The 19,375-nt window shown below is 41.8% G+C and overlaps 3 protein-coding genes across 5 annotated transcripts; all 3 read right to left on the reverse strand.

Annotated features, from left to right (window-relative positions):
* Positions 1-480: 480 nt before the first annotated feature.
* LOC127784558 (H/ACA ribonucleoprotein complex subunit GAR1) lies at positions 481-3,621 on the reverse strand. Of its 2 annotated transcripts, none has more exons than XM_052311887.1 (9): positions 3,487-3,621; positions 3,250-3,387; positions 2,136-2,216; positions 1,975-2,063; positions 1,815-1,889; positions 1,418-1,479; positions 1,262-1,339; positions 985-1,185; positions 481-887 (listed from the first exon to the last, which is right to left on the reverse strand). In XM_052311887.1, exons 2-9 carry the CDS (start codon positions 3,370-3,372, stop codon positions 787-789), a joined length of 810 nt encoding a protein of 269 aa, XP_052167847.1. In that variant the 5' UTR covers positions 3,373-3,387; positions 3,487-3,621; the 3' UTR covers positions 481-786. The 2 variants fall into 2 exon arrangements, with proteins under 2 accessions (XP_052167847.1, XP_052167846.1); XM_052311886.1 differs by having other exon boundaries at positions 481-890.
* A 558-nt stretch (positions 3,622-4,179) lies between these two features.
* Positions 4,180-7,808, reverse strand: LOC127784557 (aspartyl protease family protein 1-like). The gene is made up of 10 exons (XM_052311885.1): positions 7,486-7,808; positions 7,240-7,372; positions 6,502-6,737; positions 6,204-6,428; positions 5,992-6,127; positions 5,835-5,908; positions 5,653-5,752; positions 5,509-5,566; positions 4,834-4,905; positions 4,180-4,742 (listed from the first exon to the last, which is right to left on the reverse strand). The coding sequence occupies exons 1-10, from the start codon at positions 7,773-7,775 to the stop codon at positions 4,525-4,527; spliced, it is 1,542 nt and encodes a 513-aa protein (XP_052167845.1). The 5' UTR covers positions 7,776-7,808; the 3' UTR covers positions 4,180-4,524.
* Positions 7,809-11,770: 3,962 nt separating this feature from the next.
* Positions 11,771-14,780, reverse strand: LOC127783500 (uncharacterized). Of its 2 annotated transcripts, none has more exons than XM_052310688.1 (5): positions 14,385-14,780; positions 12,943-13,045; positions 12,533-12,691; positions 12,255-12,412; positions 11,771-12,127 (listed from the first exon to the last, which is right to left on the reverse strand). In XM_052310688.1, the coding sequence occupies exons 1-5, from the start codon at positions 14,672-14,674 to the stop codon at positions 12,121-12,123; spliced, it is 717 nt and encodes a 238-aa protein (XP_052166648.1). In that variant the 5' UTR covers positions 14,675-14,780; the 3' UTR covers positions 11,771-12,120. The 2 variants fall into 2 exon arrangements, with proteins under 2 accessions (XP_052166648.1, XP_052166647.1); XM_052310687.1 differs by having other exon boundaries at positions 11,772-12,139.
* Positions 14,781-19,375: the final 4,595 nt, after the last annotated feature.

The following is a 19,375-nucleotide window of genomic DNA, read 5'->3' on the forward strand; positions in this document are numbered from 1 at the left end:
GAAGTGAAGCTTGATTTCAAGAGCTGAGACCCATTCGTTAGGTTTCTAACTTACGTATTTAATTTAAAAAGTTGTGGATCTAACTAAATCCAGTTCAGTTTATTTTGTGAGAGCTCACCAACTAAAGTATAGCTGAAACCGTTTGGTTGAGGTTCAGGAGAGATAGAACTATGGCAGATCAAGTTTGAAATAAAGTTATGTAGTTTAAATCGGTCTGGAGAGAAGTTATCGTGCAGCCTGCCAAACAGGCTCTGCCTCTTACTGTTAGCGTCGCACCATCTGAGACTGAACTGATTAGTGATTATTACAGTTTAGAAAGTTCTTGTACCGTAGCGCTCGATCATTTGAATTGACGGAGAAATCCTCCATTGCAAATGAGACTAGAACTTGGGAAATAACATTTTTCTTCAGGTTTTTGCATTTGCTCCCGAGTCCCGACTGAAAAAAAAAGTGAAAATCCAACTGCATTTGCGCGTTCACTATTTGAAGCTGGCACATTATAAGATGGCAACAGGATTTTGGTTTATATAAAAATTGAAAGAATGCACTGCTCTAAACCTTTACCAACTGAACACTACAATTAGTTTGCAACTACTACTGGAAGAAAAACAAACATTATAGAGACTATCCTACAAACCTAGTTAAAAATCAAAATCCGGCAGCATTCTAACAGAATGTCAAGCTTACACAGAGTATGGTGTTAACCCATAAACAACACAGATGATACATCTTCATACTTGGAGCAGGCATCCAACAAACAACAGCTTTGGAATAGCAGCAGCCAGCTTAGGCGCCAACTGCAGTAGCATGCATAACGCCATTGACGTTGCCACCGCGTCCTCTACCTCGGACCGGGCCTCTCCCACGGCCTCGACCACGACCACGGCCTGCTTCATAATATAGGAGATGCAGCAGATTAACGTATCACGTTATGTATGTACAAGGTCATTGATAGATGGGCAGATTAACATATCATGTAACCACCTCGGGGCGGCGCGTGAACTGGTGCCTCATCATAGTATCCTCCATCTTGCTGATAATCAGGTTGCGCTCCATAGCCGCCACCTCTCCTGCCACGGCCCCTAAAACCACGCCCTCTTCCACGGGTGTACCCGTTGCCCGCATATGCAGGAGGAGCATGGTCATCCTCCCATCCACCATCAGCATAGTCCATGTAACCATTTCCTGAAATCAGTATGTAAGGAAAAGCTGCACATTTTTATACTCTGAATAAGATTTACTTAACAGCATTTAGCCTCACCACGTGCGCCTCTGCCTCTTCCCCTTCCACGACCTCGACCACCACGGCCTCTCCCTCGGCCAGCAGGTGAGGGAGCATCTACAATCACCATTAAATATTAAGCCAAAAAGAATATATAAGATGTTAAAGATATTACAAGTGAATTCATCATAGTACCTTCTTCGTTCTCGTATTCAACCAAAGGCTTAACCTTATCAGCAGGCAACGGAGATTGATATCTGTATATACAATAATTAATAAATAATTAACATATTTATTGCTACTTTGCTATCTTAGAAGTTCATACGGCAAGCTGATCACATTGTATAGATACAGATGTAACAATTACAGTGGTGCCTAAAAACAGATCACATTACCACATATTAACCATACACAAATTGATGTTATGTAAAATGTCTAATTGAACAGACTACAGCATTATCATTTCACAGCACCAATTGAAAAGGGTCTACATACTCTCCGGACAATCCACTAAAGCATATAAATGATAGAAACATATTAGAAAAAAAATCCTCAAGACTCGTATACAGTTAAACAAAAACAGAATACATACCCGATGGAGGATGTGTCCAGCTCCTTCTTTGAAAGGGTAATAGTTATCATAGATACATGCCTTGTTGTCTCAAGTCTGCAGAGGAGGAAAAGGGATAAATAAAAGACCAAATAAATATCTATACAGCACTACTTGAAATTGGAAAGTGGTCACTTCTTACGGGAGCAAGCCTTCCTCCAGTGGCTCCCACATATCAGTGATATCAGTAGATCCAGTGGTGGTGTTTTGGTGGAGACCAACAATTCTTCTCTGGAGAACAAAGGAGAATCCAACACTTAAAAAATGTCAAAAGTAGTGTTTACAAGGAGCAACCATAGGTACCTTGATCAGCTCTGCAATCATCACAGTTTTGTTGATTGCCCTCCCCATTGCCTTGAATACAACTTCATCGGAACCTTTATCCTTTTGTGAACAATTAAATATGCAAAGGATTAGCTACAGAACCATGACATTCAATATAAAACAAAATATGGCATGCTATATTTGACCATGCAAAAAAATGTTATATAATATCTTGTATGTTGAAAGCGCTTCAGCAATATCAGACAGGACGAATAGGTCCAAAGCCCATGTAATAGGTCAAGCAATTAATATATCCAACATCTCAAAGTGCTTCTCAAAGCAGGGTTTTGCACGCGAAGCTACTTCCTATGAGAAAGAAACATGTTGCAAGGTAGTTGAGGGCTTGGGGCCCAAAAAGAAACATAGGAGGAGAAATTACAAATTAGAGAAACATGGATGCGACAGTAATACAGTCACAATCAATTTCATATTACATGAAGACATCAGTGCTCCATGTACTACAGCGGACAGCGCCATTGCAGAAAAAAAAAAGGGAACATGATTGGAGTAGAAATATCTACATAAAGCATGGCAACTTAACACCTCCATCGTTGGTTGATGTACACACACAATGGCATGGCACATCACTGATCACTCACACCAAAAAGACTACAACTTTTCTAGCCACGTCTTTTCATTTTATCCAAAATAGAAACTCAGCTGAGATTAATTTTGAGTTTTAGCAAGCACAATGCCGTCGCCTATATAGTACAGAAATTGGCGGCGACTGCCCGATGATGTTACATCACGTGACTATTCAGCATACTGTAAACCATGCAGCAATTACCTAGTAGCAATAGTTATAGAAGCCATAATGGAACACAAAGGAAATCCTGCCTAGCCTAACAAAGCATAATAAAGTAGAAAAGATTATCTGCTCATCTCACTCAATTTGCATTAAAAAAACACAAAAGCTTTTAGCGCATAGTACTACAACAATTCGTACGGCCCAATCATTCAGCTTTCTTTTCAATCACAACCACAAAACCCCCCGAAACAGTTATCACCGACCAATCCACAAGCCCTACCAAACCAACCCAAAAAAACATTCTGGCGCTAAAACGAAAAATTCAAACTGCAAGCGTAGGTGTACCTGGAGCAAGGTGGTCGCGTAGGTGATGTAGTTGCGCATCCTCCCCTGCGTGGTGATGCGGATCTCGTTCTCCTTGATGGGCGCCTCCTCCCTCGGCTTCTCCACCCTCTGGTACCGATCCATCCCTCCTCTCCTCAACTGCACACCACAATGCCGACCCACCCAACTCAGATCCGGAGAGGACGCGAAGAGCGGCGCGTGGGGTGGGGGTGAAACAGTGAGAGGGGGAGCGGTTACCTTGCGCTCGAGCGGCGGCGGGCTAGCTCGTCGGCGATGCTGCGGCGGTGGGGGTGGCGGTGGAGGAGGGAAACCGGCGGGGGAGGAGGAGAGGAGGAGAGCTTTATACGGCCGCCGCCTCGGCTCGGCGCGAGGGACCCGGTCGCGCGCGTCTAGGGTTTTCGCATGTGGAGTTACGAAACTGCCCCCACTCGAGCTCGAAGTTGCCCTCTCGACGGCCGGATCTCCGCTGGCGGTGTCGGGATGAACGGCCAGGATTGGTCTTGGCAAAGCGTACGGGACACAGTTTGTGGGCCTGTGGGCTTGAGTTGCTTGGGCCGAATGAGTGATGGGCCTTGATGTATGTGTGTTTGGGCTGCAATTGCTCCAGAATTTCAAGAGAACCTGCCTTTTTTTTCCTTTTTTTTAGAGTAATAAAGGTTTCATCGTAAACTTCAGCAGCTTGCCAAACAAAGACTAAGACTAAGAGTAGGAAAAAAAAAGAGTGCAGGCGTGACAGGAATAACATCCATGATTGGGTTGAAAATGGCATAAGCTTGTCAAAACAGTAATACTAGTTTCAAGAGGGATTTACAAGCTCTGTTTAACTTTAATTTTATGTCCTGTAAAAACCATATCCTAAAAGAATCTAAAATGTGAAGCTTGAAAGGTTAAAATTACATACGGATGAACTCAAACGCACACTCTCTCCAATTATATATATAGGCCAGTATCATCATTAATCTATTGAGTCAATACATCAAAATCCTGTATACATGTGCATCAATCCACCTGAAACAAACCCTCAGTGGAATGCATTATTATGAGGTTTATACATATGAACACGTAAAAAAAATCAACTGAAAAATGGCCTCTCTATGACGATTCTTGTGAGTGTGATCTATCCTCTCTACAACTCTACAACTCCTATAGCCCTACAGCAACTACAAAAACAAGGAAGAAAAAGAATGTGATCCTATGTGTAATCAAATCACCAATACAGGATAATGGAGCTCTGAAGCTATGGTGGCTGGAGCTGAGCTGATCAGAATTCAGAATTCAGAGAACGATGAGGAATAGGAGAACAATGGCGGCGAAAACGCTCTGCGGTTGCAGCGGTGAGCTTGCTGAAGGCATCACATTGACCTGGGTGCCGTTTGGCAAAGCTCCTTTGGCTGCTTCAGGGGTGTAGCTACTCGGACCAAGACCGGGTTTCGGAGGAACAGCTGAAGGGCTGGGGTTCACCGGAAGTCTGCTCGATTCGTCGAAGTTGTAGCCTGATGACAGGCACAATTTTTCAGGGCATTGTTCTAGCTAAGGTATGAGTTGAAACTGAAGAATAGTTTTGAGGAATATGGAGGTACTTACAGTTGAAGTTTTTCCAGCCCAACACCATTCTCTCTCGGTCAAAGACGACCTTCAGTCCAGACATGAAATTCTCTGCACCCAAAGTAACGGGAGAGAGTAAAAATCAGTGATATTGATTATTGTCGTTTATCATATTGTGAAGAATTTAAAAGAAAACATTTGTTGACCCAAATAATGTATATTAATTTAGTAGTACATCATAAAGAAAAGGGGAATTTGAACATCAAGGCAATAGCTGGAATTTTCTTTAGGCAACGATACTGTAATATATATATATATATATATATATATATATATATATATATATATATAACAAAAGGTAGCAGACAGGAATTTGATAAATGTTGAGACCAAAACCCAATGTATAGTTGTATAGGTGTTAACAGGGAAATTTGGCATTTTTTTGCATCAACAATAGGCTAGCGAGGCAAGTCCGAAAAATGAATATGATAGATTCAAACAACACCGTATACCTCATATTACATAACTCATCTAATACCAACTACAGATGAAGAATAGAGATGAACTAGAGGAGTGTCCCACTTGTACACTACAGACAGAACTACTATTTGGTGTACACAGCATCCAGTAAAACTAAAGCATAGCAACTTGAAATATTATCAGAGAACCAGGCATTTTTAAATAGCTAAAGAGTGTGAAAGTACAGGAGCTTACCTCCTATTAAGTTAACACCCTCACTCTTCATAATAGCCAAGCAGTACCCAACTGGATTCTGCCACAAGTAAAAGCAGCAAAGATAAATAAACAAGCTCACTTAACATGGCTTAAAGAAAGTGCTGAGTATCAAGGATTTCTTACAAAAGCATTGTCCGTTATGGTAATTATTGGATCGTTAACAGGAAATATGCTTCCACCTTTTGCTGTCAGACTTACATTTGGATGAACAATTCCGTTGGCACTGGAAAGTGCAGAAACACAGAGATGAGTTAAAGCATAGTGCCAATCTGCATTCTATCAGGGATTGCTCCTACAAAACTTACCTTACTGAGTAGCAAAATTCAAACGGCATGGAAGAGTCAAGCATGTTTCGGCTCGAACGGATTTGTGCATCAAACTGAATAAGAAGGGAGAAATATAAGAATGACCATCAAATATCTAGCATGGTCAATTGTCTGCTAATATGGTTACGCTACTTACACTGCTAGTGATTTGAGTATACATTGGATCAGACAGAGCCGTGAAAGACGTGCCAGAGTCAACAATAGCACTGAACTCTGTGCTGATCGATTTACTTCCCACCGTAATTCCCGTGATAGTTATGTTGTAATATGGACTGCAAAAAGAGAGTACACCAACGTTAAGTTACAGTAGATTTATTGTTCCTGAAATATTGTTCTGACAAAACGTACTTCTGTTTATAAACATTCAATGGAGTTTCCTTCTGATCCGAGCTTCCTGTGTCCCCAAAATTGATCCTACCATGACCGTCATCGCCAAAGCACATGGAGAAAGAATTAGCAGCAAGTCCTTTGCTTGCTAGCAAGCTAGGAACCGATTTGCTGTCCATCCCAAGCCCAAGCAGACCGTTTGGCGCAGCACTGCCTAGAAACGATCCTGTCTGAACCTGTCCACAGCTGAACATTTTACACAAAATTCAGCACAACAACACTGCGATCATAAGCATGTGGTGGATCATATAGTACATACCCGAACATTATCGGAGCTGTAACGATTTTCGATTGCGCGGAGTCAGATGTCAAGTACAAGACATCCTCCACTAATACCCCAGAGGATGAGGTGTTATCCGACAAGTACTGGATACTGTAGGGGCAGCTGTTACTCTTAGAACGGCAGGCATTTTGGAGATCACACAAGTTGCTACTGCACGGGACCTTCCGGCTAGTAGTCGATTGCGCAGGGCTATACACGTCGAACTTCAAGCTCTGTATAAATTTGTCATGTGCAGCAAATGTAAATAGATTACTCAGTAAGGTCATCATGATTCAGCAGCTTCCCATAAGCAAGAGTAAATTTCAAAATTCTGACAAGAGTGCACGGAAGAATACAAGATTCGGCTATTTTCTTTAAGCTGAACGAGGTCCCAGTTCAAGCTGTCATGCTAATAGAAAGGCTTCCAAGAAGCACACAAGCACATGCAGTGCCCTCATGATTTTCTCCTCTTTATAAACATGCTCATAATCCTGTCGTAATCTTTTCTACCAGTCTAGTAGTCTACTAGTACCACTTTCATCTTTGTTTAGCAACAAATCTATTATTATGCCATTCACAACAACTTTCCCCAATCCCTAAAGTGAAATTCTCTTCTCTACTAGACTACTACTTATCCAGTTATCCTAACAACCTAAAATATCTAACAGAACAACAAACTTTTGAAACCAATTGCAACAAAAACTAGAGGAAAAAGAAGAAGAGGGAGGAGATTACTCCGTAGTTGGGGGATTGGAGAGGAGCACACTTGAGGCAGTCGCATGGCACCCAGAAGAGGTCGCTGCCGGTGTCGAGCGCCACCAAGAACGTCACGTTCGGTGTCCCCAGCGCCACCACCGCGTAATGCAAACTGCGCAACCAACCCGGGACACCCGCAACAACCACCACTTTGCCTTCTTCAATCCACCATAAACAAGAGAAAAAAACCAGATAATTCAAAGATTCAATCCGAGGCGAGCTTACAATCCGAAATCGTTGAGGCGGTAGGTGTCGTTGCCGTCGGCGAAGGCGAACTCGGCGCCGCCGCCGCCGCCGCCGACGCCGAGCGACCGGCGGCGCAGGCCGTCGTGGCCGGCAAGCGCGGCGTAGTACTCGGCCGTCCCGTGTGGCGGCGCGGCGGCGGCCGCCCACCGGCGCACCGCCGCCGAGTACCGGTGGTGGACGTCCAGGCTCAGCGCCTCCGCCGCGGCCACGGCGGCGAGCAGCAGCAGCACAGCCCGAACAACCACCACACCACCACCACCACCAACCATAGCTCGCAACGAAGCAAAGCAAAGCAAACGCAGAGAGAAGAAAAGGCTAGTATCAACTTTATACGGAGAGAAGAAGAAAAAAAAACTCGTTTTTCTCGCTGCGGCGTCGCTATATGTCCGGGATCAGCCGCGGCGGAGCAGCGAAGGTGGCCGGTGGTGGCGGGAAGGGTGGTGGGCGGTGGGGCCCACCGGGCAGGCTCAGATTTCCGCGGGAAAGGGGGTGGGGCCCACAGGGCAGTGGCGGTGGGGTGGAGTCAGTGCGCAGCTGGAAGGTTCGCTTGGACTGTTGCTTGCTGTCTGCGTAGCTGATTGGCTGCGGCTGCTGACTCCCTCTCCTTTGAATTATTTTTCATCTTTTCCACCTTTTTTTCACTTCTCATTCTTTTGATTTTTTAATGAGACTTAGGGGACCAGTATGTACTAGTAGTAGCAGCTGCGGCGAAAGCAATTTTACTAGAACCTACTCCGCTAGTTAAAAAAACCAATCTAAAATGAGATGATCTAGTAGTACAACGAACTATTTACTTTTTTTTTTTTTACAGAGGGAGTAGACTGTTTAGAAGAATTGAAGATTATGGAAGAAACTACACCGGCTAGAAACTTCCTCAAATTAAATCTAAGGCTGAGTTCTAAACAGTAACTTATCATTTACCATAATATGTTTTCCGATTTGCTAACTAATGTGCCATATTCAAATACTTCATATATACTATGGGCTTGTTAAAAAAATAAAAAAACTATTTTCTGATTTACAATAATTCATATTCGATTAATCATATGCTAATAACTTGCTTTGGTTCGTATGCGCTGAAAATCCACGCCAAAATGCAAAAGCCAACGTAGCCTAAGGCTGGGTTGAAATGTTGCTCTTGAGAGGGTAGTTCAACTAGCTAGATTTCTTGTATTATTTACCCGTCGACAATGAGACGTTTGTCGTGAATTCGTCAATCTCAAGATTTGACCGTGGAATCCTGTGAGGGTGCTCATAAAGATAGAGTGTGTGTATTTATATATGTGAGTGTATATGTGTTGTGAGCGTTACATTTAAGCTGTTTTTCTAAAAAAAAATGTTTATGCCGATGTGATGAAGAGGGAGATTGGTGTGATGGCCGGAGGTGATTGTATGAATGATGGCGCCTGATTGGTACCGCTTGTTTTAGACCGTCCGATCACGAACCGATGGTTGTGTGGGACAAGGAATAGAATGTTCGTTATTTTCACAACGGCATGGCAATAATGGAACCAAATGGCTCATAAATTGTGTTACTATCAGATTTGGATATGCTCCATTGGATGTATGGCTGGGTGGTGAGACGGCATTGATATGATCAATTTCCCTATCGAGATATTTCCATCTCAAAGACTTTTTATAACATGAAGGTTCACATTATTTTTTTTCCCACAAGAACCAGTTTAATTCTGAAGTGTGAAAAGGGGAAAAAAAGAACAGTGGCTCTCATGTAATAAAGAAAATCAAGAGTTTTAGAAAAGCCTTTTGGATTACTGGATTGATATATTCTGGTATTCTAATAGGGGCAGAGCTATGCAGGAGAGAGGAGATAGCCATTAACCCGGTCCAAAAGATTTTATAAGCTATAACTTATCAATTTTTATCATATATGCACATCTCAGTCTATTTTGAACATCCGTATTAGATTAAACTTGATCCAAAGCAAAGTAAAATAAACGAGTGACGCTCTCCTTTACTGTTCAAGCTCCACCCTGATTTTGGTTAATTTCTGGCGAAGATCGCGTTGCTAAAATAGGGAGGGGAAAGGGACCATCCGTCGTCTCCGTAGCAAAGATCCAAACATGTTCACCTCAGGCTAGGGAAGAAGCAGAGCAAAATTCCCAGTTTTCCACACTCACCGTCCTTTGACACGACGAGTACACACCACGACCATGACGTGCCGCCGGGGGGGGGGGGGGGGACCAAGCATGGCGCGGCCGTCAGGTTCACCACACAATTGCTGGTGGTGGCCCACCATGGTTTACAGAACCGATCGATCTCTAACGACTCCGGTCCCCCATCCTATGGCATATTCATATGCTTATCAGCTAAAATTTGAATTTTCAACGATAAATTTGGAGCTGATTTTGGGTTTTTTCATCGAAATTTATTTTTCAGCCTTTGCTTTTGGATCACTAAAAACACATATATAAAAGTTTTATTCACAAATTGATTTTCGTTTGTAAATATCATATAATATGCCATCCGATGAGGCCTTCCATCGTTTCGAAACTACGTATCAGTAGTAAACGAAAAATAATTTATAAATAAAACTTTGGCAGAAAAATAAACTACGATGAAAAAAAAATCCTAAAATCAATTCTACATTTAAGGTTGAAAATTCAAATTTTAACTTATAAGCATAAGTCAAAAGATGAGGCCGTAAAACTATTTTAGTGATTGGTTTGTTTTCAAAACCGACCAGTTTCTAAAATCATTTTAGTCGATGTTAACTGGTTTTTTAATATTGAATGAAAGTCGTCTTTATCTTTATTTTTTCTCTTAAAACTAGTATAGAAGCAGTTTATTTTCAAATGAAAATGTAAACCTGACTTCCACCATGTCCGGTTTGATTTAGGTTAGTGAGCGGACTATTTAAGTAGGTTATACATTAATTATGGTGACAAATTAAATATTTTAAAATAATTTTATTAATGATTTAAAATTAGTGTTATGATAAACATGTAGAAATAGTTTCTAAGTGCCCATTCGGTAGAGTTTTAACTTCTAAATTTAACTCTATAAGTTAGGTTTGGACTGAAGTTGCGGAGTAGTGCAAAATCCAGCAATGCTCTGTTCTCATTTTAAGTGGAGTTAAAATTGCTTGGTTGCGCTCCAGCTCCTGGAGAGGTGGAGCTGGAGCTGTGACAAACAAACATAACTTTTTTTTTTTTGGCATGGAGCAAATTTATAATCTATTTAAAAAATACGGTGATTAAGCGGAGAAGAATCGGGCCTATGTTGTCCGGTGTACTTCTGTGCTGGCTGAATGGCTGAATAGATCAACGGTTTGTGAAAAATTCGCCGACTGTGGAACAAAAGGCAACCAAGTAACCAACCCAGGCAGGCAGACAGGCACTGGACCAGCAAATCAAACTCTGATGAGAATTTGAGAAAGCTCCTGCACACGCGAGACTAGCAGTTACTAGTAGCACTGCAGCAGCATCCACACCATACAAGAGCAGGAGATCTCTTGTACGAGCTGAGCTGATAACCGAGTGATTTCATCATCAGGCTGATTAAACAACCTTATCATATTCATACACCAGCCACGTCGAGTTGGTCGCGTCGCACGGCTTGTGTACCACCAGGAAACGTAAGGTCACATGTCACATACTATGCACGGATGCTACTACCTAATCACTAATCACACACACAAAAAAAAAGAGCCAGATTAATGCCTTGTAGATTAGCCAGCCACAGAAAATCTTGCAATCTGGGCAGGATTTGGTGACCTAATCAGAACGAACCCAGCCACACAAACTCTTTTTAGTTGTAACAGTGGGGGGAATGAGGAACAGGATCCTGAGAAGATCGTTTGATTAGGTCATTAAATTAGCAGCTTTGGGTGGCAGGCAAATTAGTGCAGGTAGGGGCTATGCATTGCACCTGATGAGGCTCTGGATTCGATTGGCCTGATGGTGATGTTCTACCAAACCAATGAGCAAGCAACATCAGTAAACATTGCATTTGTCTATTGTCTACAGGTTACTGAACACCCCAAGGTCCAAGGCAACACAGCACACGTTGCTTTATCTTCTATCCCCACCAGTCCACTAGACAGAGAGATGCTTATCCAAATTTATAAGCAGAAATGAGAGAAAAAGAGCTAGTGGTTACGCATTGGGAAACTTTCAGATACTGGAGAAATTGAAAGCCTGTACAGGAGAGATGTATTGCGAATAACGGATTGATTGTATTTTGGGAGACCGACCGTATATATAAGAGTACATGATGGATTTATATCTTAATTAAGTAACCTGAATACACCAGACTGTAAGAAAAACCGGAGGGATCCCTGTCCAGATTCATAAGATTCATAGTAAAGTGTCACATCCTTTCAAAATCTTTTATATTATGGGACGGAGAGAATAGATAGAAGGTAATCTTATGTCATATAAGAACTGGATACTCTAGAGTCCCATCCATGTACTTAACAAAAATGGCTCCAAGGTAACACCGGAGAAATGTGATTCACACCAGCATTACGCATGCCAGCTGCAAGAACAATGGTGAAGCACTACAGACATTGTCACTTCTGTTATTTTAGTTATCTCTGGTACTTCAAGTATTTTAGTTGGGGCTGGAGATGTGAAGTTCTACATGCCACCTCTTCTAGCGTCTGCCCTCATCACTTGGTAGAAAATGTTCCAGTATAATTAAGATCAATATTTATTGCATCAAATAGACGAACTGTTAGTATTCCCAAAATCATTATTACAAGTTTACAACACGCTTCAAATACTTACATAGAGGTGAACATCTCTAATCTATCGCCATGCTGCCCAGCGAGGGGATCCAGGATGCTGACCCATGTGCTGTAGTCAATAGGCGATCCACCACCAGGCTGAAGGAATCCGTTCACAAAGAAGAACGGTGCACCGGCTACTCCTCTCGTGCACCCATACTAGAACAGGACAAAGCCATAATTCAGAGGCATTTCCATCAATAAGAACGATAAAAAAGTCAAGAGAAACTGCTTAAGAATTCAAACAATGTACTTGATGCAATCAGTAGTAAAGCTGACCTTGAAGGAAACCCTCGCTGCTAGGTCAGTCCTTATATCGCTGAAGCCTGACTGGAACTCAGACACCGAATTACCGACAACCCGTGCTGCCAGCTTTGACATCTCGCCACTTATAACAGTGCTCGATAGTGAGGATGTTGCGGCATTGTAGAACTTACCCTGCTTGTGTTCATCCAGTATTGTAATTCAACTATATTAGAAAAACTACCATGTAAAGCACTAAGAAAAGGAGCTGCAGTGCATGAATTGTATGACAAAAAAAAAGCTATCAAATTCAAGAGTCAAATGCCATTTTGTGATTTATGAGGATACTGAAATTCTGAAAGCAAGAAAGATTTATCCTTGTACATGGCTTCCTAACTAGCATTCACAAACAATTATACAGAATAGTAAAGAAAAATGTGAAGGACCTGGCTCTTGAAGAACAGCTCCAGCAAAGGATAGGTCGATGATGAGTTCAATTTGTTAGCTATGTAAAGTGCACGGCAGGCAAGGAATGAATTGGTGTGGTACCTGCAATTTTACAGTAGAAAGTGTAAGAATAATTTGTTGCTTTTTTAGTATAACAATAGAAAAGGGCAAACTCAATAAAAACAATGACCTCAACCCAGCACATGAAGCAATACCCAACCATCTGCTGTCTAAATTGAAGACACTTAACACTTTAATATCAAGGAAATGCAGTTCTTGGATTTAATAGATAGCATCAGATTGGTCTGTATTTGATTCATTCACTTGAACGGTTGATCCTACAAAAACAAGGTTCTGCATAGCAAGTTTGATTAACAAATAAATTGTTCTGTATCACAAGCTGCCATTACAGGTCTGTTTGGATGGCAGGATCAGGATTGGAATCCTTAATATTTGAACGAAATTTAATCTACCTGATACCAAAGATTCCTCAGATAAACCAGAAACGTCAACCGCTGTCCAGGTGTTTGATCCAAAGATAACCGGTTAAAAGGAAATAACCCAGCACAACCCTTTGCTATGAACCATGCCATGCAATGAACAGTGTATGATCAAACACAGTACAAAGCAGGACAGAATTTCAACCAAAAACAGAAGGGCAGAAACCAACATAAAAACAACCGTTGTAATTGTACAGACCTACTACCTCCATGCACAAATGTATGACGTTGGTTAGTTCAATTTTGAGCTAACCAACGTCAAACAAAAAAATATGGAGGGAGTATATCAAAAAACTAACTATGATGAGATGGAAACTAGCTTGCTATCAGGTAATTCCCAATTTCACATCTTCTATGGACATAAAGCTGCAATGAATCTGAACATTCACAACCCTATTGGCTAATTCCACAGCAGTGACTATGCCATGAACTCGTGTTTGGCTTTCCTAGGGTTTTACATTTTAGTCGTTGTTTGGGCTCATTGCATTGTGGTGGCCTGATGGGATGGCACCACATATGTCAATGTTGCTCCGGCCATTTTCTTATCTTCTGCAGTTAACTCTATCACGGTTTCTTTTCTCATAACAAAAATGGTAGAGGATTTCTTGTTTAAACAACCTTTATCCATAACACCTACATATGAGGATTGTCAGTTAAATTAGGGCAATTTGCTATCCAAATTAGTCAGTGCAAGCAAGACAGACTACCAGACCCGCAAAAATTACACCAGTTTATCTATCTCAGGATCAATTTGCTATCCTATCTAAAAAACTGTGAGGTCACACATACTATAATACTTCCAGTTCCCGTTTCATATAGATAGAAAAGTAAAAAAAAGAAAAAGAAAAAAAAAGAGAAATTTCCCCTTTGCGGCAACGAATACTGGGAATAGAGCATCACAATTCTACAAATACGGTAGAGAGAGAGCAAGGAACTCTTACGGGAGGGGGAAGGGGTGGACGATGAGGGAGACCCTGGGGGCGTAGCGGTCGACGGCGAGCCTGAGGGGCGCCCAGGCGTCGCGGCTGTCGGGGCAGAGCGGGTCGAGGAAGGCCTCGACGAGGATGGTGTCCTTCCAGGCGGCGGTGGCGGCGTCCCCGTAGGCGAACCCGTCGTAGCGCGGCGGCACGGAGGCCTGCGCGTGGAGGACGAGGAGGTAGTAGGAGCAGGAGGCCGCCACCGCGCACAGCAGCAGCATCCGCCGCAGCAGCGGCGCCCTCGGCCTCGCCATCGGGGGGCCAAATCTCCCTCTCCTCGAGTTCGAGGCTGCGCGCGGTGCAGCGTGTGCTACTCTGAACCTTCTCTTCTCTCCCGCAAGTGGGGAGGCGGAGGAGGAAGACGACCTGATCCGGACGAGACGTCGTGGTCGGATGAGTTGGATCGGATCGGATCGGATCGAGTTGGAAGGCCCACTAAGGCCTGGTTTGAATGGGCCTCAATTTGGGTAAATTGAAGTAAACAATTCTGGCCCATATATGGCAGGATTTGGGCCCATCTGGAAAGTCTATTCGATGTGTCAAGCGAAATCAAGCTGAACGAAACCACGAACAATTTTACTATATATTTGTCGATAAATTTTCTCCTAAAAATTTGACATATGTAATTACAGTATAATCTAGTGCAATTATAATGTAAATACAGTATAACTTATATGTATCTTTCATATAATTTTGAATCGTTAGATTGTTATGTAATTAAGGCCTGATTTGAATGGGCCTCAATCTGGGTAAATTGAAGAAAACAATTCTGGCCGAATATATGGCAGGATTTGGGCCCATCTGGAAATATCTATTCGGTGTGTCTCGGGAGTTCGAGAGCCCCTCGGCTTTTACTGAAGAGTTCGATACCAGCTTACAATCAATGCCAAGCTTAAATTTTCTTAGACAATGGAAATGGGTTACATCTCCGGCCTCTACCCGTAGACACACAGCTAAAAAGTCCAGAAATGAACAGAAAAGAACTTAAAAAAGGCGAGATGGGACAAACCCCCAACTTCTGCTGATAATATGATGTACTAAAATAATGTTTTTTAAAATTACGTAGATTCTATCACGAAATTCTGTAGGTACTACGCTATTCAAACTGGAGTAAAAGTTCCTTGGCTACCAATTCCAAGCGTGTAGCACCATTGCATATAGTATCATGTTGTTCCTGTAAAAGCATCATACACTAAGAGTAGAGCCAATTGGAACACATGAAGATAACCTGCATGATGTTAGTCATTTTTTATGGTTAAAAACTATATCATTACGGCAACGCCAAATTGACCAACATAGAGCACTAGCTCCAAATAAAATCATTTTTTTTGGGTCTAGGCACTCCCCTTAGCCAGTTACCAAAAATATATTTTGCATTGTGGGGAGGAAGGATATTGAAGGCAAAGAAGACACATCGTCAAGCAAAATGTGCAACATGACAGTCAAAGAAAAGATGTTGGATAGTCTCTTGTGTATTAAAAAACAACATTGCTTGTTTCCCCTCCATTTTCTCTTTATGAGGTTATCTTTCGTCAAGATTATTTTTTTTAAAGAAACCACATAAATACTTTGATTTTTAGTGGTACCTTTACCTCCCATAGCATCCTCTTGTAGATTCTTACATTGGAATTGATGATCACATTATACATGGATTTGACCAAAAATGGCCATTTTTATGTAGCAACCAAATAAAGCAATCATTTTCATTTGACAGGGTTATGTTAGCTAGTCGAGAAATCAAATCATTCCACTCAACTAACTTTGGTCCTACAATTGATCGTCGGAATGAAACATTCAACGGTGTTGTGCTCACAACCTCTGCCAAAGTAGAATGTCTCTTTCGAACCACATTGTACATAGAAGGATATTGATATTTGAGAGGTTGCAAGCCCAACCATGTGTCTTCCCAAAATCTTATTTCCATCCCATTACCAAGTTTAAAAGATCCATACTGATAAAATTGATCTTTTACTTTCATTAAGCCAGCCCAAAATTAGGATGTTCCTGGTTTGTGTGACATGTGGGAGAGGGGTTTACCTTTTAAGTACTTGTTGCGCAAAAAGTTTTGCCATAGACCATCACCATTAAAAAGCTTGAATAGCCATTTGCACAACAAACTTAAATGAAACCACAAAAGCACATGTTACTACTAAACCACAAATATAATGACATGCCCACTCCAGAAATTTTCGATTTCACACACATACACCCTCTTTAAAAAAAATCAAAATTTGAAAAGTCAGGATTTGATTTCTTTTCATGAAACGGATGAATGAAGTATAAGTCAGCGAAAACCCGAGAGAGAAAAAAAAAGCTGGGCGAGGAAGTTCCCATCATACTACCACCACGAATGAGAAATCCTACTGTTTTCACATACGGTATTATATAATCAGAGTACTGGGACCGCATTACGGTCGTCAGTGCTACGGCTACCTGCGCGCGTAGCTGAAAGGTTGGTCAATGGCGCCACGACTCCACCAGGGGTATGTTTACATTGAAATTGAAAGTTTAATTGAAATTGAAACGATTTAATAAAAAGTTAAAAGTTTATATGTGTAGGAAAGTTTTGATGCCATAAAAAATTAAATTTTTTTAAAAAAAAGGTTGGAAACTAAACCAGGCCTACGCAACCTGCGTCACAGGCGAGGAGGGCAGCAGCAGCGGTCACGGTGTCGTCGTCCCGTGCACACGGCAACGGCGGCAGCATGGCGCACTAGCTACTCAATACAGTAGATTAAACAGCAGCAGCGGTGGTAGCGGCAGTGTGGCTGCCTCGAAACCTCGGTTCTCTCGCGGACTCTGCAGCCTTTACGGTGACGCGTTCCCCCTCCACTATCCAGTATCCATCCAGCAACCAGTCACAGTTTGATAATCTTGTGCTCTGCTCATGAATCTTACCGCCCAACAAACCGACGACGTCTACATTGAACCCAACGACGTTTCTCCGGTTGTCCTGTTTAGCACAGCTTGAGTTCTAGCTCCATCTCTTCTGAAGTTAGAGCACAGCCAAACAGTTTCAGCTTCATCTAAAATAGGAGTGGAGCTGGGTGGAGCTCTCTCACAAAATAAGGTCCCGTTTGGTAGGGCTCCAAACTCCAACTCCCACTCCAGTGGGAGCTGGAGACCTGCTAAAAAGTGTTTGGTAGTTTTTGAGCTCCAGATCTGAAATTAAAAAAAAAAATCCCAAATCGCAGTGTCAGCAGCAACTGTGCCGTCACCGTCCCCGTGTGCGGCCGGCCACCACAGTCCGTGCGCCGGACACCACGGTCCGCACGCCGGCCACGCGATGTCCCCTACTCCGGCCGCTGCCCGCCACACGCCGGCCGCGCAACACCCGCTTCACGCCGCCCACCACGCGCCGCCCCGCCGTGCGCCGTCAACCCCGCCGCCCGCTGTCGACCTCGCCGCCAACAGCGCGCCGGCCGCCGTCGAGCCCGTCGGAGTGGGGACTGAGGGTGACGGGAGGGAGAGAGAGAGGTGAGAGATGAGTTAGGGGTAGTTGAGTGTCTTTTTGTGTAAATATGTAAAAGAAAATTTAAAGGGCAGTGGGTCTTTTGGGTTGGAGTGGAGCTGTGGAGCAGCGAAAACCCAGCTCTACCCCCGTAGTACAAATTTGTGGAGCAGCTCTGTCAACTCCGCTCCCAAAAACGGAGGATCTAGACTGTTTAGAGCTGGAGCTGTGCCAAACTGGGCCGGAACTAGAGATGTGGAGCTGGGTTTAGGCAGCTCCACAACTCCACTCCAGACCCAACTCCTGGAGCTAAATTTAGAATTTGCAGCTCTACCAAACAGGTCCTATAATACTAGTATTGGTGGCAGAGGTAGTATACTTTTTATTTGTTCTAAAATATAACAACTCAATCGGATTTAATACAATCGTACTATAAATTTAAACAAATATCTCTTCATATTAGAATTCGTAATTCTAAGATACGTGACTTTCTCCATATTTTAAGATGGATGTACTCCCTCCGTTCCATTTTAAGTGCAACCATAAGTTTTCGTGCCCAATTTTAATTGTCCGTCTTATTTAATTTTTTTATAATTAGTATTTTTATTGTTATGAGATGATAAAATATGAATAGTACTTTATATGTGACTTATGTTTTTTAAAATTTTCAAAAAAAAAAATAAATAAGACAAACGGTTAAAATTGTGCACGGAAAATCATATTTGCACTTAAAATGGGACAGAGGGAGGAGTACTTTGTATATATGAATATAAGGGTTTAAAATTTATCAAGAATATAATCCTGATTATTACGTTATTTCAACAATTATAATCCGCTCCACCACTTCACCTGGGCTGATCATGACCCATCACACTTATTAGCCAAAAGTATTTGTTTTTTGCGCAATATTTTTTATATGTATTCTTAGTGACTTAAAACTAATACTGAAAAATAAATTACGATGAAAAAATATTAAAGTCAACTCTAAAATTAAATCTTAAAATTGAAACACTGGAGTTAGATAATTTCTCACCTCAACCTTGATTTCTTTGAAACTAGTCAAACTACCTGGAAAACTACCGCAAGTTATTTTTTAAAAACTTTTAAATATAACTATAGTATAATTATATTGTAACTAGTATACTATAACTATATTTATAACTTCTATATATGATAAGTATCTAAAAACACATTTAACTTCCATATCATTTGCAAATAAGTTAAATACAATCATTATAATGTATGTACATTGTAATTACAAATGCAGTTTACAGTTAAAAGTTTTCAAAAAAAAAGTACTTCGACAGTTTTTAAGAAATCATAATTCTTGAAGAAAAACTTTGCAAATATTATTGGACGGAGGGAGTTTTTTTTTTCGCGGTATTCATTAAGAAAACACAGGGGAGAATTAAAAGGAGGCAGGAAGAAGGCAAAGGACACAGTAAATTTCTTCAGATGAAGGACACAGTAATTGATCCATACACCGGACCAGTGTTGTTTGTCA

The sequence above is a fragment of the Oryza glaberrima genome, chromosome 9 (assembly GCF_000147395.1).
Source record: "Oryza glaberrima chromosome 9, OglaRS2, whole genome shotgun sequence".
In the NCBI taxonomy this organism is placed as follows: Eukaryota; Viridiplantae; Streptophyta; class Magnoliopsida; order Poales; family Poaceae; genus Oryza; species Oryza glaberrima.

Bases quoted from the DNA above. Each gene is read 5' to 3' on its own strand.
- LOC127784558 (XM_052311886.1), bottom strand. From the start codon at position 3,372: ATGGATCGGTACCAGAGGGTGGAGAAGCCGAGGGAGGAGGCGCCCATC. The intron at 1,890-1,974 runs GTAAGAAGTGAC...CCTCCTCTGCAG, and splicing joins CTGGAGGAAGGCTTGCTCCC to ACTTGAGACAACAAGGCATG. The intron at 891-984 runs GTGGTTACATGA...TATATTATGAAG, and splicing joins AGTTCACGCGCCGCCCCGAG to CAGGCCGTGGTCGTGGTCGA.
- LOC127783500 (XM_052310687.1), bottom strand. From the start codon at position 14,674: ATGGCGAGGCCGAGGGCGCCGCTGCTGCGGCGGATGCTGCTGCTGTGC. The intron at 13,046-14,384 runs GTAAGAGTTCCT...GTAAAATTGCAG, and splicing joins GTCCACCCCTTCCCCCTCCC to GTACCACACCAATTCATTCC. The intron at 12,413-12,532 runs GTCAGCTTTACT...GTCCTGTTCTAG, and splicing joins CAGCGAGGGTTTCCTTCAAG to TATGGGTGCACGAGAGGAGT.
- LOC127784557 (XM_052311885.1), bottom strand. From the start codon at position 7,775: ATGGTTGGTGGTGGTGGTGGTGTGGTGGTTGTTCGGGCTGTGCTGCTG. The intron at 6,128-6,203 runs GTACGTTTTGTC...CTCTTTTTGCAG, and splicing joins TTGAATGTTTATAAACAGAA to TCCATATTACAACATAACTA. The intron at 5,567-5,652 runs GTAAGAAATCCT...TACTTGTGGCAG, and splicing joins CCATAACGGACAATGCTTTT to AATCCAGTTGGGTACTGCTT.